At 45.5% G+C, this 26,258-nt stretch overlaps 1 protein-coding gene across 2 annotated transcripts in view; it reads left to right on the top strand.

The window, feature by feature from the left end:
• Positions 1-15,975: 15,975 nt before the first annotated feature.
• The window catches only part of nSMase (neutral sphingomyelinase), a 30,907-nt gene continuing 20,624 nt past the window's right edge, over positions 15,976-26,258 (top strand). The window contains exons 1-4 of one of the 2 annotated variants that reach the window (XM_037415958.2): positions 15,976-16,105; positions 16,192-16,237; positions 20,295-20,391; positions 23,763-23,839. In XM_037415958.2, the coding sequence (XP_037271855.1) occupies positions 16,194-16,237; positions 20,295-20,391; positions 23,763-23,839 (218 nt within the window). In that variant the 5' untranslated portion in view covers positions 15,976-16,105; positions 16,192-16,193. Of the gene's footprint in view, positions 16,238-20,294; positions 20,392-23,762; positions 23,840-26,258 lie in introns of both variants that reach the window. The other variant, XM_037415957.2, reaches the window with a different exon arrangement.

Below are 26,258 nucleotides of genomic sequence, written 5' to 3' on the forward strand. Positions count from 1 at the left end.
GCACCGGGCACCTTTCACTAGCTTGAGAGGTTGCTATCTCTATAACTAGGTATGTTACCTTGATCAGGAACAACTATCTTTTGAACACCGCAACCTTCACTCTTGCCGGTAAGTCATTGCGAAATCTTCCACTCCGGAGCTCTTTATAACTTAAAAGTGTGGCGGCTTGGGCTAGTTGGTATGGCATGACGATAGTTTTAGCGCGACAACAAAACGACGACACAGAGACAAGAAGGACACGTGTCTTTCGTGTCCTTGTCTCTGTGTCGTCGTTTTGTTGTCGCGCTATAACTATCATCGTCCCCTTTATAACCTTCTTGACTATCCTCGACTAGACTTAGACTAGACTTTAGAGCTGTGCGCCACTGCGCCGCGCCGGCACCGCTGCCTGCTTTCGGTCACGCCGCTCGCGCCGCCGCTGAAGTACCGAGAGTCATCAAGCCGCCGTCGCGCAATAATTGTGGCGCGCCGCCGTTAATCTTTCGTTTTAGCCCGAACAGGGGAGTCTAGACATGAAACACGTCCCTTCATCGAAGGAACACTTCTCGATGCGTCCATCTAATCAACCGTTCATTTCAGCCGGCCCCGACTGGTAGGGCCTCGGCGAGCAGCACACCCTTTGTTTTCGGTTCTTCTATTGTTCAACGTCATTTTGACGTCACGAAGTTTTCGGAACTCTCGGCTAAAGGCCTGATCAAACGTACCCGTTGCAGCGCGTCGGCGTGTGTCTTTTTGAAACGGTGTTGAGCCCTCTTCTATACAGGGAGAGAGAGCGCGCGACTTCGAGTAGCCATGCGCCCACTTTCTCGTTAGAGAGAGGGCTCGCCATCACGTCGAAAAGCCTCGCGCTGCGACGGTTACGTGGGGTCAGGCCTTAAATTTGGAGGAACGGAATGGTAAGTGTTCTGTGAATGCGCTTCAACCAGAGAGGGGAAAAACTAGGAGAGAGCGCGCCTCGCATCTATAAGCCAACCTCCTTTCGAGCCGCCAACTCCTCAGGCTCGTGTCACAATTACCATCATGCTCTTGTTTCTTTTCCTTTTTTTTCTTCGTGAGCTCGTGGAGGAAAAAAAAATGGTAGCGTATTCCCTTGCTTCGGTGCAAGCGCTTGTGGCTGCATGTTTTAACTTCGCATTTGGACGGAGTGCTTTGGGACAGGTTTTTTCTATTTTTTTTTTGTTCGCGTGAAAGCAGTTACACCGACACCGGCTACGGCAGTTGGGATCTCATATTGGAGCTTTCGCTGGACGTAATACACTTTTCCCTTCGTATTCTAGAACGTCCCTTCACTCAACGCTTCACCTTCACTTGAGAACGGCAAGTCACCGCATATCAGCGACAATCTGATGCGATTCTTGAGTAGCGCAGCGTCATTTTCAGCCGAGCGGTGGCGCAGTGCTCCACTCTGTCGAGTGAATCAATCAAGCAATGTTTTTTTTTATTAGCGTCATAAATGTACATTGTGAGTAAGTATGCAGGAGGAGGTCCCAAGGTAGTAAACCGCAGGCGGGACCTCCTATGGTAATACAAAGAAAAAGCTAAAATGCGAATAACGAAAGAGCAATTCACAAGAACATTTCGGACTTTTTTTTTTTTTGCGAACAAAGCAAGATATCGAAAATTAACAAAATGCAGCAGTTATGCGTTTAATATCGACTTTTTTTCAATTTTGTCTTAAAAACATGAATGCGCATTAAGTCTTTCATATCATGTGATAAAGAATTCCATAATGAAATTGATGAAGGGTGGAAGTCGAGTCGAGGAGCGTTTGTGAATACGGAAGCCAGACAAAAAAGAAGGCTTATTCTTCGTTGTGGAACGAGACCAAGCTTAGCTCTTGGTGCGGAGGACGAACGAATTCAATTTCTGATGTCTTTGCGAGTACTGCACAACGAACCATCGCACCGCCCAGGTCGCGAACGTGGCGCGCCTGTGGATTCAGCCGGTGACTCCACGAAGAATCAAGAGCCTGCGCTTGTGTACGCAGCTATGAAGATCGAGGAAGGTGATGCGGTCGGGCCCCGAGGTCATGGACAGGGCTTGGTGACGCTGCGAGTCAGAACCCTGATGATTGCTGGCTTCTGCGTCGTAGTGTTCGGCCTCCTCTATGCGAGTGTCCTATGGCGGTGCGCTCCTGTCATGGAAGAACCACAGCCGCTAGAAGAGCCCGCTGACGGACCGTCGGACGCAAGTTGCGCATACCACGTCAACGTCAACATTGTCAACAGCTTTAACGAGTCCACGGATCACAGGCAGCTCTGCTTCATCGTGGGTCTAATCGTTGGACTCATCGTGGGCCTCATTGTGGGACTTAAATATGAGAGGTATTAATACATTTAATTTTGGTCAAAAGAATTCTTGGTTCCGTGCGTGTTTTCTTGGGCGCTGATTAATGTGCTTGATTGAGCTGGTTAGCGCATAGTAGACGAAGAAGGAAAACATTCCGCCGATCCCGCGTATACCTTGGGAATCGATGTGATGCGAAGACGTTGTGAAGTGGCGCTAAATACGTATATGTACAAATCCCTCCACACACATACGTCACACAGCCGCATGTGTTTTATATTAGCAGCTGTATACATAATGATGCCAACAACAGCTTGGATACTAGCAACACCATAAGTGGTAAGCTGATATGAAGCGCTGGTGTTTGCGCTGGTGCGTGCGAGGGTAGTATCCCTCAACACTGCAGCCGACTAAATCCCAATAAGTTGTTTCGTAATTATAGTATTCCTTGAGCGAGAAATATACCAAATTTTCGGGATAGAAAAAATAAATTATTGAAAAATTCGCTTCGTCGCAGTTAAGAAAACTTCATGAGATTACTATAGAGGGTACATAGGCTATTGCCGCTTCACTCTATGGATCTATTATAGCAAATTGGCGAATTTATCAAAGCATTTTAAGATACAATCGGGGAGTATCACATTGGATACAGTAATGCCGTGAATATCTTGTGTCGGTATCTCGAATATTTCTTACTTGAGTATCTGGTATCCTATCAGGATTCTGTTCCAGAGTATATTCGCCCAGCCTTGCACAAGGGACCATGGTAGTATTTTTATTTGTGATCGTTATTTATCTAAATAACTAACATGTATTTTACGAATCAAATAACATCTAACAAAAAATCAAAGCATATCCTCGGGGCGAAGCATTCATCCGTCCTTCTGTGAGCCCGCGCTTCTGTCCGTCCATCTATGCTTCCATCCGTCCATGCGTCTGTTGGTCCGTCCGTTCGTCTGTCTGTCACTCACATTATGGCACCACCTGCTGAGTGAATCATACAACTATGTAGTTATGAACCAGTCAAACATGCATGGATAGACCAACGGCTATAGGAGCTCCGCCCCTAAAACGACGCAATGACATGGAATCGTTCACAAAAACAGCTGTCAGGAAACTTCAGTGATAGTTGAGCCCTTATGTAAGACCCTTATCAATTTGCAAAGCGTTGTTCGTATGACTATGGTAACAGAATACCCGTGTGCACTTTCTATAAACATATATCACGAATGGTTATCGACTTTCTAATAAGTTAAGACACTATAACGCAGCGATTACCGTGAACATGTGTATTGAAAGCTTCATGCTAAGACCTTTCACCTGCGTAAAGCGATGCTGATGATAGTTCTGATTTATAAAAAGTGGCAACATCGGTGTCGGGAAGATGAAGGAAACACTGTGGCCAATCCCCCTTGTGGGTATGAGCCGAGATCTTCTAGGCGACAAGACACAACAAGAAAATAACGCGGAGCTCTTAACAAGGAAGAACGATAACGGTATTGTAGGCATCTATTATGCGCTTCATCCTCATGTGGACAGCAGTCAATCATCATCACCTGTTCTGGCTGACAGTCATGATTCGTCTTTGAACGTGCGCTTCATCTTCGGGTCCGTTGCGCTTGTTCGTTCCCGAGTTCACGGCCAATAAACCTTGTTACAACCAAGCCGTAATAGCATAAACGCTGGATGGCAAAAACTTAGCCAATCGACTGATTAATTTGTGGGTTTTAACGTCCCAAAACCACCATATGATTATGAGAGACGCCGTAGTGAAGGGCTCCGGATAAAGTTAGCCAATGGTCACTATTTCTGTAAGTGTATACGTTAATTAATACTTCCACATTTGAGTGACACTCGTATTGGTGTGCACGTGCAAAGAAGCAGCTTAGATGATGAAGAAGAAGAAATCCCTGCAGGCGTCGCCGCCATTTCGAGCAGCTGGTTTCTCACTCGTCTGCCAGCCAATCCCCCAAGGCGCTCCATTCCCAAAGAAGACACAAAAAATCACGACGGTAAGGCGGCTAGTGTCGACGTACGGCGAGGTAACCTCGGACCCGGCGCATGCTCTGTCCTGTCGAAAGCCGCCATGGTGTCCGCGATGGTGACGTCTGCCGCCGTGGCGCTTTTCGCGCTGTCGCTCGCCGTGCTGTACTTTGCGCAGCCCGCCGACGATGCATTGGCCGCCGAGGCGCTTCTCGGGGACTGGCGAGAGGACGAGAGCAGCCTGCCGCCTGTGTTCGTGGACTTCGGCGAAACGCGGGACCGACCACTAGACGTGTCGGAGGCCATCTTGAAAGCGAAGCGGATGGGCGCCCACGGAATCAGGATTTATCTGAATCTGAGCATCGAAGGCCCCGTCGACTGGGACCTCCTCCGCAACAAGAAGCCGGCGCTGGTGGAAGAGATTTACGAGAGCCTTCGGCGCCATGACGTCAGGCTCATGCTGCAGGTCGAAGATCACGACGGCCGCACGGCGAAGTTCGTCAGTTACCTGTTCCGCTGGTGGCCAGACATGTCCCGACGAGTCGTGGTGGCATCTTCCAGCCCGTTGTTTCTTCTCACGCTGGGAGGAAACAACAAGGCCATCGTGAAGGCACTGGTCTGGTGCCCTTGCTCCGTGGCTTATACGGACGCGATGTGCACCAGGCCGCGCAACGATAACCTCGGCTGGCACCTTGTGGCGTCGGCTGCTGACTGGTTTTACCGATGGTGCTTCGGATGGGGCCTGCTGACTCGCGCGTCAATGGCTTCGGCCGTGGTTGTCGACATGAGTCACGTTAACGAGTGTTTCGTGCGCCTTTGGAGAGACCGGGGTCTGCGTGTCGTCGTGGTGGCGTCGGACGACCCGAAAGAGCAAGAATACCTGCGACGAGTCCTCCGGGTGTCCATCGTTGCCAACTACGGCACTTGGCAAGGCCGTGAGTGAACTAACGGTTTTTCGATGCCACCTTTCTTGTTCCGTACATGCTCGAGACTGTAATGAAGCACAGGTGGGCAATTATAGTAGTAATAAATTTCCGCTTATAGACGCTTATCAGAGTTCGTTTGCGTTTTCTTGCATGTCCAATATCGTGGATGATGATTCCTTCATAACCCTGCGCGAAACGGCCGCCGGTCTCTGCTTCAGGATGAAATGCAAAGGTGGCCGTGCACAGTAATTTATTAAACACGAAGCATTCATTTGCGTACTGAATACATTTTACGTGCCTGCCTGCCTGTCTGTCTGTCTGTCTGTCTGTCTGTCTGTCTGTCTGTCTGTCTGTCTGTCTGTCTGTCTGTCTGTCTGTCTGTCTGTCTGTCTGTCTGTCTGTCTGTCTGTCTAGCCACCTTCATCTGGCTGCGATCACCCCATTAGCTGGTGGTATGTCAAAAGAGGGTAAGAAGGTTGGACGAATATGACCGGCTGCTCATGACATGAATAGTGTGGCAATCCTGTCGCGTATGTCGCCAAATTCTTTCCATCAGACATGTGTGGCCCATAGGGGAGACCCGCTCAAGTTTGCCCGGCGACGCCAGCGCTTGCCTTTCCCCTGCCAGAAAAAGCGCACAACAGTAGAGCCTTCCGACCCTTCAGCTCCCTTTGGCTTCCACGCATATGCGAAGCACGCGTTGCACGTGAAACGTCCCTCGTTCCGCGATGTCACCCCAACAGAAAAGGGGGTGACATTGCTGCGTCGTCAACTGTCACAATAACCATGCCAACACGAAGAGGTCGACTCCGCCAGTGAAATTATACCGATTCCCAAACCGATGGTACGAAACAAGCAGACGACAGAAATGGATTAAAGCAGTGTGCCGAAAAAAGTATGTAAACAATTTTTTTCATAAAAATTGGCACGCGCACAATGCATTCAAAATTACGGGTGTTAATTCCTGCGTCACCATTCCTCTAATCTATCGAGTTACTGGGAGATGCACGTCCCCATCTTAAAAGTATAAATTTTCAACGCCCGTCTTTAGAGCACTGTTAAAAAATAGCGAAGAAATATTTTATGCTGCTACTATTATTCGATATTGTTGAGGACGTAGTAGTTGAAGCTGTGTGCACATGTGGTATTGGTAATGTGTTGTTATATCTTTTTAAATCTACGCAGCGCCGACAGAAGTGTGTGGTTGCCAAAAGCTTGGACAACTATGAAAAAAAGAAAAAAATGCATTAGCCGTTGTTGCACGTCCGTTGGCAGATACAGTGAACTAGTTGTTACTGAGTGTGCAGGGGCAGCCCGAACAACACGGTGCATTTTTGATACGGGGCCAAGATAAAATGCCTTTATAGCAATGCGCTCTTCCCCTGCAGATTAGACACACACACAAAAGTTTGTCTCAAAGCTGGGCGCTCATCATGATGGTACGCACGCTGTTCGTGAACTCAAGGTACCCGCTATGAGAACGGTGATAATTAATGCAAGGAAAGACACGCGAGATAGATGTGAATTATTCTTGTGGGTCAGAATGAAGCCCCAAATAGACCATTTATTTTTGAAGTGATGTGTATATACCGCACGATAACTTGGGTGGGTGCTAGTAAATTAAGGTATCCCAACTAATATATCAGTTACAGCGCAAGAACCGCTTAACCTAAAGCACGAGAAGCGGCCTTACCCATGCATCCAGTAACAAACATAGTGCACAGTACAGAGTAAACCAAATAAAACAGGTATATAATTATGAACGTACATAAAGTTTTATTCACCTCTAACGTCGTAAACAGCGTCGTCTTCCACTTGCGAAACGCACTTCGCTCTGACGAGGACGGCGTCGTCTGCTACAACTTGCTTCGCTGCCCTTTTACCAAATTGCTGCCACGAAAAAAAAAAAATCCTCAATTGCGGCATCCTACTAAATGCGGAGAGAGTGCATACATCATAACCGCGCGCGACGCGAGACTCTCAAAAACACGTGCAAAACGCGTGCAGCGGTCGAGCAAAGCAACGCGTTTTCAAGCAGGTTGAATGGGACAGCGGAGAGGCCAACACTCGAGTAACCAGTTTTCTCCCCACATTGACTGACAGCGCCACGCTACGCAGCGCCTCCCTCGGCGTGGGTCTCCTCTATACCAGTATACTACGGGCGGATACATGCTACAGGTATGCAGGTATGCGCCATAGATGCTCGACAGTATATATCTTCCGAGGAACGATGTGAAGGGACATTGGTAATTTAATACCGAGAACGTTAAGAAAACTGATATTGGCAGCGTTGCAAATAATATATGTTATGGTCCCAGCGGAAATTAAACCCAAGCATTCTGCATGGCTATATGTAGTATTATACAACAGAGCCATGCCAGGTCTCGGAATTCCTTCTGGAAAAGGCCATATTTATGCGTATTGTTAGTGAAGCGTTGATTGTAGAGGCAGTGCTGGCTATGTAATTTTTATAAAAATTGCATATGTATTATATGGTGAACAATAAGTGCACCGCGGTTCAGTAGGTGGCGCTGCCAGCGTATCACATCTCGACATTCCTTTCCATTTATCTGCACTGCCAACTAAGGCGCGATGAGGGAGATGGGGAGAGATAGACCGACTCTCAGCAGCACGCTTTGCCTTTGCGTTCCTCGCACGTACCAACATGTCCTCCAATATGACACAGCCATCACAACTGGTCCCTTTATGTAATTGTGTCCAAGACTACCATTCCCGCAAGCCTATAAGCGCTATATCCGCCTATCACTTATGGTGTTGGTAATATACATGTTGCTGTTGGCATCGTTATGCAACTGTGAATAACTAGAGAAAAGGAATGACCTTAAACCGGTTATATAAAACATATGCAAGTGTTTAACGCAAGTCTGTGCGTGCATATACATTCGTACATACATTTAGCGTAATTTCAGAAATGTTTCTTCAATAAAAAAATTATGGACCGTCTCCCCGAAGGGAATGCTGATGGGATGCGAAGCAGTGGCGGTGCACATGGCGTTGACCCAGTTGAACAGGGGGGTCGACGCGAGTGCTGGAAGAACGGTCTGAAGCGAAACTCGGTGTAGCGTTTACTTGAGTAAACGTTTGTTCGAAAAGCAATAACGCGCGAGGCGGTTAGGGTTTCGCGTAAGTTTCATCGCAGATAAAGACTCTTCACTGGATGTGTGCTCGAACGCTGAGAGCGGCGGAGAGCGTGAAGCGAGTTAGATGACACGCGGCGAGTGGCGACAGGCTAGGGAGAGATTGACGTCCACGCGCGCGCACTGCGAGGGAAGGTGTGACCTGCTTGGCACCGCCCCAACACCTACTGCCAGGGGAGTGTGGTGCAGACAGAGGGACAGCCTGACACAGGCTAGTCAAAGAGCTGCTTCGCATCTAAAAATTAGCTGTGGCTTAGTTCGGATGCTATATTATACGCAGCGTGAGCTACGCATGGACGGACGGGCTAGAGAGCTAGCTCACGCGAGTCAAGCGCTCGGGCCTATACCAGTGACACGTCACTCCAGGAGCTTTCAGGTGGAGACCCGAAGGCGTGACCTACTTGGCACTGCCCCAACACCTACGGCAAGGGGAGCGCGGTTCGGACTGAGGGACAGCGTTACACATGCTAGTCAAAGGGCCGCTTCGCATCTAAAAATTAGCTGTGGCGTGAGCTACGGAGGGACGGACGGGCTAGAAAGTGAACTGACACGAGTCAAGTGCTAGGGCCTACCAGTGACACGCCACCCCAGGAGTTTTCAGGTGGAGACCTGAAAGCTCCTGGAGTGATGGTGCGCCAGCTGATCGTCATGTGACGTTACTGCTCCTCGCGGGCATGCGCAGCACGCCGCTCTCGATAAGCCACGCGAAACTAAAGTCATCACGTACCATCGGCCAGTGTTGCTTACGCTATGAAAAATACAATACAGTCACTTTCCATCTGCACGCTTCGCACAACATCGATTCCCAAGGCATGCGGGATCTGCCGATTTTTTGTTTCATCGTGCGTTAAACAATAACAACTTGTCAATTTAAGTCCACGTACAATTGGCGCAGTTTAAAATACATTGCAGACAGAGCGCAGACCTCGTCTTTGCCAACTTAGGCTAGATCCGACGCCACAAAGCAGTAATAATGAAGAAAAACGAAATTCAGAACCACATATGCCAGTTATGACCAATGAACATTGTATATAACTGTATACATTGCTTGGTACTCATTTACACTCGTAAAGGGTCAATACAACGGGTGATTTACGGTAGCACTGAAATATTAAACTGTTTCGCCCCGTCATCATGATTAATGCGTGTACGAAAGCTAACAAAAAAAAGAGGCTTTCCTCGCGCACCCCTAAAACTCCCTTTGGATATTTTGGTGGGACACAGCGGGAACGGTAATTGAGAGTGCCCCAAATGCAGGGCGCTGAGCACTCATAGACATTAGAAATCGAATTCTAATGTCAATGTTCAACCTTCTATGGTTTGGCACTGTCGGTTCGTCGTTACTATATGTCGGGAGACTCACTCATATGAGCCGGCTCACTGGGGTTCAGTCAGACTCAGATCCAGCCATGAGTCTCAGTCTGAGTGAGACCAGGGGAGTAATATTTTCGCGAGTTTTGAATCCGAGTGAGCCCAGTTGAAAAAAAAAATTAGTGAGCCCGGTTGAAGAAAACTTCCGCGAGTGCGATGTCTGGGTTATATTTCATGAGTGTCTTTGAGTGAGCTCCACATTTTTTTTTTTTTTTTTGCTGATGGTCGTTACTACTCAAAAATGCTTTTGGCCGGACAGCGATGTCAGGATACTTGACGAATTTCATCAACACGTGCAAGTTAACTACATAAAACTGGCAGTGCAAACGTGTATATCTGTATGGTGAAATCATAGATATATGTGAAACATGGACTACAGACTTTTGTACAATTGTATATAAACGTTGGTTTCGTCAGGGCATACCTTTCTCCACGTTAGATAAGTGGACGCTCGCACCCATCATCCCTGCAGGAATCGAACCCAATATCTCCTGCGTCGAGGACGGACGTTCGATCGCTTGACTACCGCTGCAGCGGTCAATTGCCGGGTGAGAGCCAGAGAAGGGAAGATAGAGGGCATTGCAGAAGGAAAACTCACACGTGCGCATCTTCAACTACCTCATGACTTTTTCAGCGAATGAAATAATATGACACGTTGGATCCTTCGCGCGCAAGCGTCAGCAATTGAATCACCTCTGTGTCATTGGCATACAGCGCTTTGAGTGACGTCACCACGACACCGCTTTAAGGAAGGTCACGTGCCCCGATGTCACGTTCCGTTCACGGTGGCCTCGATATTATAGCGGTATTGAATCCTTTTCGGTCACCATTTCCTGGTGCGCCGTAAGCTCGTGAAATTGCATAAAGGCCGCTCTCCGCTGCACGCGACATGGTTGACCTGACTGATACAGAATACACCAATTGATTGATTGATTGATTTGTGGGGTTTAACGTCCCAAAACCACCATACGATTATGAGAGACGCCGTAGTGGAGGGCTCCGGGAATTTCGACCACCTGGGGTTCTTTAACGTGCACCCAAATCTGAGCACATAGGTTTACGACATTTCCGCCTCCATCGAAAATGCAGGCGCCGCAGCGGGGATTTGGTCCCGCTGCCTGCGGGTCAGCAGCCGAGTACCTTAGCCACTAGACCACAGCGGCGGGGCCGGAATACACCAAATCAACGAAAACATTACCGTGTTCGTCTATCTTTATCTATTCATATCTTTGGTTTGTAATTCGTCGTTATTTTTATGAGGAAGCTTAGATGGCCGGACCACTTTTTCAGTACGCATTTTCATTTACTCAAAGTTTTATCTCTAAACTAATTTTCCAGCTTTGTTTTGGTCTCGCAGTCCATTAATTTAAGCTTCCTGCCACCCTATTCTTGTCCCATCCGCTTTTGTGAACGAGCGCCATTCATTCGGGGTCATCATCATCATCATCATCATCATCATCATCATCACTTCCCTCGTGGTGGGCGCACATAAGCGAACGTAGAGTTTTTCTTCAGAAAGGGGGGAGAAGGTTTATCGCAGCGCCCCCCTCTTTATTATGCCAATGTATAGGGCGGACATTCCGCCCCCCCCCTGTACTACGTTGACGCCGACAAGAACAAGCTAACATGTTAAAATGAAGTTACTTAGGCTTTCTATGCAGAATGCCAGCTGCTCTTGGCGGGAGGTGAAGACTGACAACCCAAACCCGCAAGCGTATCCTACAGATTCTGCACTGCAGATCTTTCACGATGGCTGCTGCAAGATCTACTGTATAGAAACTGCCACACTCAAACACTGGCTCTGGGACTGTGAACCAAATACTAAATATGGTGCTATGGTAGGGTAGGCAGGCTGTCCTGGTTTCAGGCTTATATCTCAAGAAATGTCCTACATTTTATAGTGATATCTTGTGCGTTTGATAAAAGTGCTTATAGCCTTCAATCAATGCAATTTTGACCCTGTAGCTTTTCTTACTTACTTACTTCTAGCTGAGTACCCAATTTCTGACTGGTGCACAAAATTAGTTGTGCCTTTTCTCGAAACCCAGATACTGTATGATCGTGCAATGCGGAGCGCACTTATTCAACATTATATTTGTATTAATCTTATGAAAGCGAGTTCCTATGTTTATCTCATATAAAAAAAAATATTGTCCTCACTTGTCTCGTGCCACGAGGGCGGCTTTCCAATTACTCTTTTCTTTTTCTTAATCAAAACTTAATCATTTCATAAAAGTTTATGGCCAGGCTATTCGGACGGGATTCTGGTGTGATCTGAAAAATATGTAGCGCAATCAGTCGGAAAGTTTTCCAGAAAAGGTACATCAAGTTAGAAAAATTCTAAAGAAACTTACCGAAAAAAAAAAAGGCAGCATATCCACGGAGTGAATGATGGAGAGTGGGGCGAAGAATTCGTCCGTCCATTCGTTCTTGCTTCCATCCGTCCATGCGTCCGTCAGTGTGACCGTCCATGCGTCCATCAGCCCGTCCGTGCGTGCGTCTGTTCGTGCGTCCGTCCCTGCGTTCGTCCATGCAGCCGCCCCTGCGTCCGTTCATGCGTCCATCCATGCATCTGTCTATGTGTCCGTTCGTCCATCTATTCAACACTTCAAGTACCACCATCTCGCATCTTTTCATCATATATTCCCCATATAGAAGCACCGCCATCCAGCGGACATTCCAAGGACTAAACGAGAGGTGGCACATGCACACTTTCTTACGGCTTGCGCTCCGGGTCCACTTCCCACCTTTAACCACCTCGAGTTCATGGTATATACTAGTTCACTGTATTCATGGCACTGCGGCCGAACGCTCGCTAAACCTTTCTAAAACTAAGGAGGTTACGCCCAGCGAGTATGACGTAGCAAACGTTTTCAGTCAGATAGTGCTCAATGTACATGCCAATGACTGCTAATGGGAAATGAGAGGCGGAGAATTCGGCTTTTACTTTCTTACTGCTTGCGCTTCGTATCTACTTCCCATTTTTAACCACCTCGAGTTCATTCATGGTATATACAAGTTCATTGTATTCATGGCACTGCGGCTCAACGCTCGCTAAACCTTTCTAAAGCTAAGGAGGTTACACCCAGCGAGTATAACGTAGCAACCCTTTCTTATCAGATAGTGCTCAATGTACATACCAATGGCTGCTAATGGTAATCTCAGCCTGCGCGTTAACTAAAAGCCGAATGCTCCTGTCTCTCATTCCCCATTAGCAGCCATTGACATGTACATTGAGTACTATTTTTTATTGTTGAACAACGCACAGAAGTCTCTCACCGGCACCACCTTGGAGGTCAAAATGTTATACTTGTTACGTACTACGGGGGACGAACGGGTGCCGCTATAAGGAGCTTCGCCCCTAAAAAGCATTTTATGTTTTAAAGCACGCGTGAAACGTACTGACAACGTAGACAAATTATTGAGCTAAAAATGCATTTTGATGAGAAAAAAATAACCAATCAAAACTTACGAAAAATGGTTGAAATATATATTCAACTGATCTAGCCATAGTTATAATTTGCATACACGCAGAAACAACGCAACGATGGAATAGAGCTCGCGTATCCTTTAGGAGATGCGGTCTTTCGCGTCATTGTCAAGGGACTTGCAAATATTACGCGGACCCCAACACACGGCTTGGCCCTTCAAAATCTGTTTTATCTTTTTAGTGAAGAAATGAAAATAATTACTTCGTTGGTCGATCTACGTATCGTACCCCTTACATGGCCGTCGGCAAGATTTTTTTTTTGGTGGGGGGGGGGGGGGTTGCAAATTCGTAAATTCGTGTTGCATCGCGGCTGAGGTAAAAGGCAAGTATTGGTGTAGGCTGAGGGGACAACTGCCCATGGTTCTGCTTCGGGGCGGGGGGACGAAATTTTGTCGCAGCGACACCCCTTCCCCTTAATGGAACACTAAAGCGTGGCAATGACTTTGTTCACATAAAGAAACTCCACTCTCATAACTCTATTGACACAAGTTTCACTGTCATAAATTCATTATTAGCGAAGAAAATCAAGGCTGAACTTCCATTTTTAAAGTTCGCGCCTAAATCTTCACGCGTGACGTAACAAATTGCAAAATGTATTGCTTGCGTTTTCGCAACATTGGCTCGGCGAAATTTTCTGAAACTTCGTGATCTGGGTCAATCGCACTCACACATGAAAGCGTACTTCATTTTTATCGAGTAGGAGCTATGCAGGCCCAATGAACGCCTTCGAAGTTTACTACGTCACGATGTTTGGTGCAGGAATCTTATGGTGGCGTCTTCGAGCACACTTTCGTTTCGCGAGTTTTCTCGCTTAACAAGCGTCATGTCGCGGTAAAAGTGACGTTTCCGCGATCGCGAGATTGTACTCTACTAATACGTGAAAAATGGTTTTGCTCTTTAGTGTCCCTTCAATCCCGACGTTCTATCAGCGAAGTGATTGATTGTTTGATATGTGCGGTTTAGCGTCCCAAAACCACCATATGATTAAGAGAGATGCCGTTGTCGAGGGCTGCGGAAATTTCGACTCCCTGGGGTTATCTAACACGCACCCAAATCTGAGCACACGGGCCTACAGCATTTTCGCCTCCATCGAAAATGCAGCCGCCGCAGCCGGGATTCGATCCCGCAACCTGCGGCTCAGCAGCCGAGTAACTTAGCCACTAGACCCCCGCGGCGGGCGATCGGCGAGGTGGGATGTATCCTGCAAAACTCAGAGCTCACCGGTCAAATCTGGACGCGTAGCGGCGACTAAGCAAGACCTGGACGTCCCGACGTGGGGGACCTGAGCCTGGGTCGCCCGAACTGTAGGAAACGGAATAAAAGTTTTTACCACCCGAAGCCAAGATCAATGGAGTTTAGCTTTTTCGTCTGACGAAAACTTTTCTCCAGAAAATGCCCAGAGTTTTCAGCGTTGGTCGGCTGCTGCGGATCAGATTAAACAAACGTTCACGACAAAAAACATGTGGCCTGTCAGTTGCATCGCATGTTTGTAGCCAGTGTCCATTTGCTATGTAACCATGGAAACCCACATCTACTGGGTTGTCCGCACCGAATGCGTGCATGAGGGAGACGCCAGGTAAACTTTTGTTTTCGGACAGAAACAGTTTCCTTAATTTTTCACCAGGACATTCAAGTTCGTCCGAACCACTGCGCATAGCTCAAAATAAGCGAAAATTCTAATGAATGAGAGTCGACTGTCGCTTTTTTTGTTTGTTTTTGCAGTGGGGTGGGGTATTTCTTCATGTCCTCCGGCATTGTCACGGCAAGTACAGGCTCGCGACCATCATTATCTTGTTTTAATGGCGACCTTATGACTGAATTGAAGAGTGCCCTCTACATGAATTCATTGAAAGTTCACGTGACGAAAAACATATGAAGGTTCTATGTTGTCTTTCAACGTAACTCTGTCCTCAAGGCGCATACTCTGTGTAAACCGACTTTATATACGAACCCGCTCATTTCTGTATGAAAATGTAACGGCGTGGGTTGCGAAGCGGGCTTTTGAAATGCGCGCGTGACGGTCAGTGGTCAGGAAGCGACCTTGGCAGCGCAAATGTACAGAAGACATCCCTACAGAAAGCGCGGGGTCGTTGTAGGACGAGCCGCGTTGGCCGCGTCCTCAAATGCTGAATTTTTACCGCGCACGTGTGATGCCTTCGTGAACGCCATTAGTAATGAAGCGAAACTGAGTCGGCGCGTCGCGTCAACGCAATCTCGGCATTGAAGTAAAAGCGAACAGCTCTTAAAAAAAAAAGGCAAAAAAAAAAACTTAGTGTCGAGTTCCGAAATCTTCCAGACTGTCGTGCGCCGCCGGCCGACGCGGTTGTGTTGCGTGGTCTACCGACCTTTCTGCGCGCGTATGTGAAGCGTGAATTAAGAGGTTGAAAAGCGCATCACTTGAACGCTATTTCGAGGTGTTTTTTTTTTTAACTTTGCGACGCGTGTGAGCTCGCATGCTGCAGTACTACCGCGACAGTGACGAACCAGGACAACGCGCACGAAGCGTGAAGCGTATTTAGAACAGGCCGCGCAGCGCAGCTACGGTGGTGTTCCTGGTTTTTTCGCTGTCTTTACTTGAGCGCGCGCCGGGTTTGAGATTGCCGCGCGCGCACTTCCCTCTCCACCACAGATATCTTTTTTATCCTTCCCGAAGAAGTCCCCTGCGAGTCTTGTGCCGCTTCTTCGTCGACGACGCGTGGTATTGAAGCAGCTGGCGTGACACATCGACAAGCGAGATGGATGCCACCGTGATGGCGAATATGGCGACGATTTCGACGACAGGAATTTCGCAACTCGAGTGATTCCGGAAGCGATCGCCAGGAGTTCTCGCGATCGCCCAGCTGGCTTTTCGTCGTCTGCTTCTTCTCCCGGGCTTGTTATCGTCTCACGGTGTAAGGGCGCCTCGATTTTGTTTCTCTAGCTCCGAAAGCGCGGTCCGGGCTTGATGACCATTCTTTTTGGGAAACGCGTCTCGCAGGAATGAAGATGGAAGTCGAAGTGCGTGTGCTGACCCTCAATTGTTGGTAAGTGACTCCTTTTATTTCGTCGTTACCGTGTCGGGTCTCCTTCCGTCGAGTTAGGCCTAACACACGCATCGCTGCTGCGTAAGCTTAAAAAGAACGGAACGACGGCGTAGCGTGTCCCTAGTCTGTTATCAGGGGGATTTCATGGTCGTGATATCTCACTGCGACTTCAGATTTTTTTACGCCTCTTTAATAAAAGCACCCGGTGGGCTGCAGGTGTAATCACTGCAGCAGAGGCCGCGGTTGCTTGATCTCGTTGAATGAAGGTTTCGATCGTAGCTCGGTGTTTGTTTGTAACAGTTTAAAATGAAGGGGAATAAAAATTGAATCTGTGCTGCCGCTTGTAGCGTTGGATTGATGGTACTCCTTGTTCCTAGCAACAAAATTGTCATACAACTAGTCGTTCGGAAGAAGTCGCTATGAATCGGCCGTGGTCGGTCTCTACTCCGTGTCATCGGCAACCCGATAATCAAACGGGTAATTAAATTTCTATTAGCCGTAGCTGATCACGTCTGACTCATGTATCTCTTTGAATGCCGGTAGTGTGAAATCCTAGCTTCTCCGCGAAACATATAAATTAGCAAACACGGGAACTACATAGCCCGGCCCGCCCTTAATTCTAACCACTCGCTTTCAGGAAACTGCAGCTGACAAATAAGAAAAGAACGCTGCGCCGATTCTTCGTAAAATCGCGCCGCACTACCGCGTGCGAAAGGGAAAGCGAACGGTCGAATCGGATCGGAGGAAGAGAAAAAAAAGCGAAAGCCTCTCAAGGGAGAGCGCTTCCTCATAGCTGTCAGACCATCCTGTTTCGCTTCGAGCGTCTTTTCTTCTTCTTTCCTATCTCGTTTGTTTGGGCGCCTGGCACACATATCCAGCCTACGCAATCTTAGCCCGGGGGGACATTCCCTGGTGGTCCTACGGCTGCCGCCTTTCTTTTTTTTCTGGGTCAGGAGAGAGTCTATATATAGGTGTTTCATTGTATGCGTACGTACGCGCACGTACTTCAATTGACGTTGCTTTAAACACTTTTCTGCAATATTCGGATTGTAGTTTTGCCGATTGGATCGGAGTTCGTTCTCTCAGTGGAGAGACAAACGCTGTGAGCTCGTTCGAGCAAGCCCAAATGCAGGTATGCGTGATCGAGGTAGCGGTTGTTTACGGCAGTGGCCAACGAACCTGACTCCAGAACGGTGCCTTGAGTTGTTGCAGAGACTGTTTCCATTCGTTCAGAGACGTGTCATGCATGCACGACTGGTGTTGCCATCATGACACACGTGTGAAGATGATGTACGATTGACAGAATGACCAGCTTGTGTCTAAAAGTATTTCAATTTAGGCTCGCATTTGTGTGCTCGTCCTTTGAGTGAATGGGGCAGACACGAGTACCCCGTTCCTCCCGATTGTGCAATTCCTGGCGGCTGACGGAAGTCGCTGCTTGAAAGAGGTTGCTATTTATGTCTTGTCACTTTCTTCGAGGGGCTTTGAGTCAGTACAAAATGGTCTCTGCGTATTTGCGATACCTCGTTACGAACACAAGGAACAGTTGCCAACTTTTTGACGTATGTTGTTTGAGTCTGTGTTGCGGCAAAAATCCTTCCGTAGTGTCACAACCTCAAGCCACCATGCTCATTGAGCGGACTGCATGTCATCTTCAAACTTCGCCAAACAATCTGTGCATGGCTTGTCACTCAAACACTGTAAGATTTGTTGTGTTGGACATTGTTCAAGCCCTTCTCATCAAAAAATTATGATTGATATAATATTCAATGACTTTAGCTTTCAGCTGAATAACAATCATTATGAGACTTGTATAAGACTTTATGCATATTGTGTTACACACCAATATGTGGTTTCTATCTTGTGCGAATGCTGAGTCACTTCATATTCTCTAGATACTAATCATGTGAGTGTCTGTGTACTTAATATGCTGTTTTCATTTTTACCAATTGTAATAAAGAATTTATGAAGGGCTACAAACACAACTATGACATAAATAAATTGCGAAGCTATGTAACCTACTAATGTCGAGAAAGTACTGCGCACGAACACAGCAAGTGTAAATATTAATTTGTATGAGATGTGTTATAAGTTAATATATAGTAATAAATGTCTGTAATAAATGTCCAATGCATTAATGAGCATTAACAAGAAGTTGAACAAAGTTCGTGGTTATATTAGGGAAGTGTGAATGCATTAAATTCAGATATTTTAAAAAAGGCACGCTGGAAGAAATCTATTAGTAACCAAAGGGGAAAAAAGATCTAGACATCGAAACATATCATATAGATGTTACACTGTCTTCTGATTAATCTGTTCTTGATTCGTGCATCAGACGTGTTGTATACGCATAACAGGGGTGAACAGGTAAGAATAGATAGGGGCTTAAATAAACAAAGGGAAAAAGTGCAAGTTACTCAGCCATACATGTAGAAGGAATGTAAGTGAACATTGCCTAATGTATCTTCGAAATCCGGATGCAATTTCTAGGTTGTTGTCTACATCCTCAGCAAATGCCGTGCTTAAAGAAATGCTAAAATGAAACGTTCGCTTTCATGAGTTCATTAATAGAGTAAAAAGCCTAGGTTAAAGTGCCATTTTTAAATTTCATGTCAAGATCACTGTATGTGAAATCGTAGATTTCAGAGTGTAGTTTTCGCATTTTGTGGTAAATTGATGCATTGAAATTACCTAAAACTCGATATATTATGTTACCGGCCCTTTTCTGAGGACAGTGTATTTCATCTTTACTGATAAGAAATTGCATACGCTGTAGTGGATGCCGTCAGAATCTGATGTCTCAGTGATTGAATGTGGAAATTTCAAGGCAGTGTCGCTACTAGCACTTTCTTCATGTGTTTTTTTTTTTACTTAACAGGCACCTTCTTGTAGTGAGATTGGTCATTTTTCCATTGCCAAAGTTTAATTTACTGACATGAGAAAATTCTTTTTCGCCCTTTAGTGCTGCTTTAATCGTGTCACTAATTCGTGTTATCACGACTGGCTGTGTAACTTCACAATTTCCCTAACGTGTGCCTTCGTGTTTCTGATGGCTAAATTTACTTTTCTTGTATGTGACCATAGAGTGCTCAGTTACTACAACTGATCTGTCTAATTCAGTCACATTCTTCATTTGGTATAAGTAATTGTTGTTGGGGGTTTTCCGTCCCAGTACCACTCCATGATTATAAGGAACACTGCAGTAGAGTGCTACAGAAATTTCAAGCACCCAGGGTTATTTAATTTACCCACAAATACAAGTACACAGGGCTTAATAGCATTTTTTGCCTGTATCGAAATGTGGCCGCTACAGCCGAGATTCCTTTTCGTAACCTTCGCTTCAGCGGTAGAGCACCGTGACCCTGTACCACCGCAGCCTGTTATTTGGTACTAATTGGATGAACTGACATCTACTGGTTTTGTTCCTAACACTGTCAGTGTCTGTGGGCGTACTTGAATAAGCTCAGCGTGGAACGGTAAAAGACTAATTTTGTCTCCAGCTGGATCACTTGTCGTGCTGGTGTTAAAGGGAACAACAGCATGTTTGAGAAATAAAGAAATTGTGTGGCTGCTTGAGGAAAATTTAGTCCGCTTCGCTGAGAAATATTGCCAGTACAAAATAACGAAACATGGAGCGAGATGAACACAAACAAGCACAGATACAAATATTGCACTGGCAATATTTCGTAACAAATCTACCCTGTGCGTATTTGTGTCCCGTTCTTTCTCTGTCCCTTTACTTTGCACTGCAAATATTTCACAATGATCCTATACAGACTAGCCCGTCTTTCAACTCTTCTGCAGTCGCATTGTCTCTGGTCAAGCTTGTGGTTCATGCATTCACTATAGACCTTTTCGAAAACAATTCCCTGGGTCTTGTCATAGTCCTGTCTGGGTCACGCAAATTGGTTTTGACCCCCCCCCCCCCTCCTTCCCCCAAAAATGCAAGGCCGAGGCTGGGACTTGTCCTTTGCAGTCTCGCGCGCAGCCCAGTGTGACAGCGTTTTTTTTCTCCTCCTTTGAGAAAGTTATACTTACCTGTTTTTTCGCTTTGCAGGGGCATTGTTGGTATCAGCAAGCACCGCGTCGAACGCATGACGGCCATCGCGAATTACCTCGCCACAACAGAGTACGACTTTGTGTTTCTTCAAGAGGTGAGCACGTGCTCTCCAGCAAGATTAATATGCTGGTTAATTGTTCTTGGCCTACAAAACTAATTCTTCGATGCTTAGGAGCGCTGTACAGTAAGCCTCTAAATTAAATTTTTACCCCCCCCCCTTTTTTTTGTGTGAAGATGTTCAGTGGTCATCAAAAGTTCACAAGCCATGCTGCTGTATGAATGTAGGATGGTGACCTGTGAACGTTTTATGCCACCCCCACCCACCCCTTGTTCAAATTGTGGGTCCTGTGCAAATATGGAAAAAAAAAAGAAGAGACGGAAGAAAATATTTCAGGCCTTGCAGAACGCACAGAACTGTCACTGTGAAGGCGGAAAGAGGGGTTTTTCAGGAGTCTTTTGTAAACTCGCTTGGGGAAACTGCTTAAAGTACTCCTGCATGGTGCCCACTGCGCTATAAATCATAATTTTTGCGAAGTTTAGAAACGCCCATAACTCCATTGTTCGGCGTTTTGGTAAGAAAAAGGCAAGGTACCCAATACATGCCTGTAAGGCGTTGTGTGCAGTTTGTTTGTGTGGAGACTGATGAGGACTGAGCCGTTCGTAATGCGTTGAAAGCTGTAAAGGACCCACCGATTACCTAAGTCACATACCGTGATGCCAAGCTGTTGTTTTACTCTTCTACGGCACTATATTGCGCGTGTTAACATGATTCCCAGGCAGCTAATGCCTAACACTATAGAGGTAGCCAGTACGCTATAAATCATAATTTTTGTGAAGCAGAAAAGTATTCACTGCGCCATCATTGTATTCATCATTCTTTGGATAAGTGTGGTACTAGCTACCCACCTGTAAGGCATCAGGTGCATTTCATTTATCATTCTTTGGATAAGCGTGATAACTGCTACCAGCCTGTAAGGCATTATTTATTTATTTATTTATTTATTTATTTATTTACAAATACTGTAACCCCATTAAGAGATTTTCTTAGAATGGGATACAAATATTGATTCAACTACTAGGGCAAAATGGGATACAAATGTTTGATTCAACTACTAGGGCAAACAAAAACAATAAAAATAAACTACATGTGGTACAATGTCTATGCAAATATAGAAAAAATATTCTTCAAGTATAATTGAAATACTACGTCAAATGCAGTTATTAACACAACAAAAAGGAAAATAAGCTAGTTACACAATATGAGACATGAACAAATTCAGGGATGGCTGGAACATTGCATTGTTGGGCAATTGATTCCATTCATTTATGACTATGGGAAAAAATGGGTACTTAAAGCAGTTGTTGCGAATAGTGAAGGGGGTGATTGTTAGAGCATGTCGCTGTCTTGTAGCATAACCTGTAGAAAATAAGATGATTTCGGCAATATTAAGGCTTTAGTGTCCCTTGATAAGTTGATAAAGAAATTTTAACCTGAGAACACGATTTCTTTGTGTCAAGGTTGGTAGATTGGCTCTTTTTAGCAAGGCTGCCTTTGAAGTGCATCCAAAGCTGTTGTATATATATCGAATCGCCTGCTTTTGAATGCCTTCTACTTTATCGATGTCTTTTTTTGATGAACGGACACCAGATTATGGATGCGTAATCTACTATAGGCTGTACAATTGCGTTAAATTCAAGGAGACGAACATCGGGAGTTGCGGATCTTAAAGCCTGTCTAAGGAAGAAAAGCTTTTGATTGGTGGAATTATACATAGTATCGATATGTTTGTTCCATCTGAGATCATTACAAATTTAGATACCAAGATATTTCATGTGGTCGACTTAAGAGAGCAAGACATTGTGTGCCTATTACTGGAAATTCAGATTGCTACGCTTGCGTGAAATTTTCATAAAAGCTGTTTTGTCAAACTTGATACCCATCTGCCAATCATTGCACTACTTCACTATTTTATAAAGGGCTTCATTTAGTCGAATCTGTTTGCTGATAGTATCAATTTCTGAATATATCATGCAGTTATCCGCATACAGTTTAATTTTCAGAGGGATGTCATTAGCAATGTCACTTATAATTTTAAGAAACAAGAGTGGGCCAAGTACTGAAAGTGCATCAGGTGCACTTTTTACATGCTGTGGCTCATGACGATGAAGAAATACAACTTGCATAGTTGGAAGCATTCAGTCACCAACTTGTTACACAATTCACATTTTGTAACAGATCACATTGCATATGTTAACATTATTACTTCACCAACATGAACCTTGCACACGGCCTGTTTTCAAAGGAGTTTCAAGCACACTGGTGTGGCTCTGTGATAGAATACTCAGCTGCCATGTAGAGGGCCCAGGATAGAATCCCATTTTATTCTGAATATTTTTTTAATTTGATGTTTTTGTTTAGAGCGTTAGTGATTACGTACACTGGCAGCAGTTTACAACTGGAATGGCATAAACAACTGTCATTGTGATCCCGTAACAGCTTTGTCTGTATAAATACCAAATTTATCTCACAAAGCCCTGATGCTGGCATAGACTACTAAGAATTCTATGGACCGCCAGGTTGACCAACCTCTTGGACACCAGGGACATTGATTCTGAATGTTTTTTCAGAGCGAAGGTTCTCAAGCTAAAGCTTTTTTATTTTGGTAACGTGAAATGGGCAACCTGTTCAAAGGAGAGAATGTTAATGAAAGCCCAAGTAGGCAAATTGTTTTTTGGGAAAGATGGAAGCTTAAGGAGACAAAAAGTTCGTGAACACGGGGCGCCGCTGGAGCTGACGTTCCGACAAGTCCACTTATCCAAATGTTCTGTGCAATGACACCCCATTTTCATGGATTTTCAGTTTCTGCTAGCCAAAATGCACTATGAAAGAAAATTGAGTGTTTTCGTGTACGAAATCGTTACATGTATTCTTCAGACTGCGGCGTAATATTTATGTAAGCCTATATAACTTGCAATAATACAATCATGTTTTGACCATCTGTCACTCCCTATTTAACAGTAATTTAACAGAACTAAATTACAAAGTGTGACAGTTCATTTGCCCCATTGACATGCAGCCTCCACAATGGGAATTCAAACTTGCAATCTTATGGTCATCAGCACATTGTCATAGCCATTAAGCTCCAACGACAGTCCGCCACTCTGAACCAGTGGCTACGGTGCCTGGTGGCTTACCCGAAGGTTGTCGGTACCTTCATGGACCCGGCAGTTGCATTTTCAGTGGAGGCGAAAGGGCGGAGGCCCGTGTATTGTACGATGTTGGTTCTCATTAAAGAACACCAGATGGTCAAAATTGACCATCTGCTTGCTGTGTGAAGGATTGCTGTTTAACATGTGGTGCATCACTCAAGCTTAAAGGTTTGGTGTAATGGCTCATGCATTTAAATCATGCTTATGCTCTGCTTGGTTACACCGTGGAGTGACATCAGCTGACTTCTTCTGCAGGTCTGGAGCCAGGAGGACTTCAAGCGCATCCGCAAAAAGGCCAAGCACAACCTTCCCTATGGTCACTACTTCTTCAGGTGATGGCCTTTTTTTTTTACATACCTTATAATCAGAGCTTAAAGGGGCCCTGAAACACTTTTTTGAGTAACCATGAAATTAATTCACTTCCAGAACGATTGAAGTTACAAAGCTTTGTCACACTATGCAATCATATTCTCTCTTCTCTCGTCCAGACGAAAGCGCTGGAAGATGAGCAGGGAAGGATGGGAGGGGCAAACAAACGTCACTCGCGCCTCGTGACCTTAAGCATTTTTTAAATTTTTTTCTTCGAATGCACAACTTTTTCAGTGCGATCGCGCGCGCACTCGTGGACAAGTGATGGCCTCTCGCGGCGACCTCTGTAAAAACCGAGCGCGCCATGGTCAAATCAGCCAATGGCTGATAGATGGGCTTGCTGGGCTTATTTTCCATGATTTGTGGAGGGAAGAGAAAGCAATTTTTAGCTGACTTCGATAATTTATTGTGAATTCCATGCCGCGTGCCGCCCTGTAATATTTGGCTCGCGTGTTGTCGGGAGCCTCTACTACCGATCGGCAGCGTTTTCTGACATGCCCAAAAAGTGTTGCAAGGCCCCTTTAAAGGGACCCTGCAATGGTTTCTTGAAGTTTTGTCAGCGTGTAGGCTCAAGCTTCATCAAACCATTCATATCGCAAATTTAGTGACACGTCATGTACCAAGGACCCTACGGACAATTACATTGTGATATCCTTCTCACCCCTACCTCACCTCCTCAACTCATGAGAATGCTGGCATTGCTAGTGATCGCAGAGCCCTCACGAGCGTACTCAACGATTTGAGCTTGGCCCAGTCATGACCTCCAAAATTGTTCGCCGACAGGTTGTGAGCAATCTCTGAGACCATAGTTCAGTGCACCCGGCAGCTCGCTTGCTATCTGGCAACAGAGACAAAGATCGCGGAGTTCCGACAAGTTTCACCTCCATACCAGCCGATATTACTTCCGCGCATTCCACACCCAATAAAATCAGCAGTCTGGGTGACGTCACGGTTCCAGTAGATGTCCTACTGTCAATGGGCAGTTCAAAACACGTTTGTCTAAGCCCCAGTGATTTGCAGCATTAAAGCGTTGTAATGAATTACACAGTTTACGCAGAGAGCTTAAGTGAGTTTGTAAATGACGTTTAGGACTTGGTCTATAGGCCCAATGTGTGTACAAAATCGTCCAAACCATTTCAGGGTCCCTCTAATGTCTTGAGGAGTGGGCTAGGCTCAAACACTATTGTGTAAGAGACCAACATCGGAAGAGGCACTCCATTCACTTTAATAATGTGCAGCTTCCTTGAGGGACACAATGCACATGACAGATTAAAGCTTGTAGTATTTCATGTCCCTTGCGGCCACTGGGATCAACACACAGTTGAGGATTTAAAGTTCTCACAAACTATTTGAAAAAACATTCATAATTGTGAGCAGTGACTGCAATGCAACCTGATTACAGTGTATTTGCATCACTCTATAACAAAATTTTTAAGTAGATAGCGCTGCAGTAAAGGTGAGAAGTTTTTTATTACTTCGCTATACAGTCATGGGGAACTTTTATTCGCAGTTAATCCATAGGTACAGAGCCAAAGTGCGAGAATTCAGCTGCTACTGAATGTGGTTCCACAGTCATGTCCGCATTTCCTAGATGAGAATGACAAAAAATTATAAAAGAACTCTTCATTTTCTTCAGAAAGCTCTTTGATACAGGATGTGATAGACACCAATAATATAATTGTTTTTATTTAAATTTAGACACTGTAATTTTGCATTTTTGCGCACTTTCTATGTATACATCAAATGCTAAATGTCATCTGCATCTTCATATCTACGTTATTCCATCTCTTTTGCTTATTTGCCCAAGAAACTCGCGAAAAAAGTTCACCCACGAATGGTCATCAAAGTGGGCAAACCAAACGTTGTGAAGCAGGCGAGCCAAATGTCACGAACCGCTTATGACACATAACCCTCACTTTTCATATTGGTCCAAGATACGGGCCCATGAGGTCTAGTTGGTGTAGGTGTTTATGTGCAGAAACTCCGCTCGGTAGATTACCCTTCATTGCCAAAAAATGTCCTTGAGTCATTCAATAATTATGTTCGTTATTTTTATTTATTCAAAATACCTTACAGGCCCATTGAATGGCATTCATTAAGGGGGCTTCACTATAACTACAAGACGAAATGTAGATTCAAAAAGCATGAAGCATAAAAAAATACAATTATTACAAATGGCAAAATGCAACAGCAACATACAATACGAATCGACAGGGAAATCTAGCTATCATAAAATGTTTGACAATTAGAGGTGGATTTATGATCCAGAACACCGTTTTACTGTGCATTAATGCTGTGTAGTAGGGATGAGTAAAATGTCTGAGCGTGACGATGAATGCGCATGAAAACAGGTGCATTGCAAATGTGTCTAGATTTGTGCAC

The sequence above is a fragment of the Rhipicephalus microplus genome, chromosome 8 (genome assembly GCF_043290135.1).
Source record: "Rhipicephalus microplus isolate Deutch F79 chromosome 8, USDA_Rmic, whole genome shotgun sequence".
Classification (NCBI taxonomy): domain Eukaryota; kingdom Metazoa; phylum Arthropoda; class Arachnida; order Ixodida; family Ixodidae; genus Rhipicephalus; species Rhipicephalus microplus.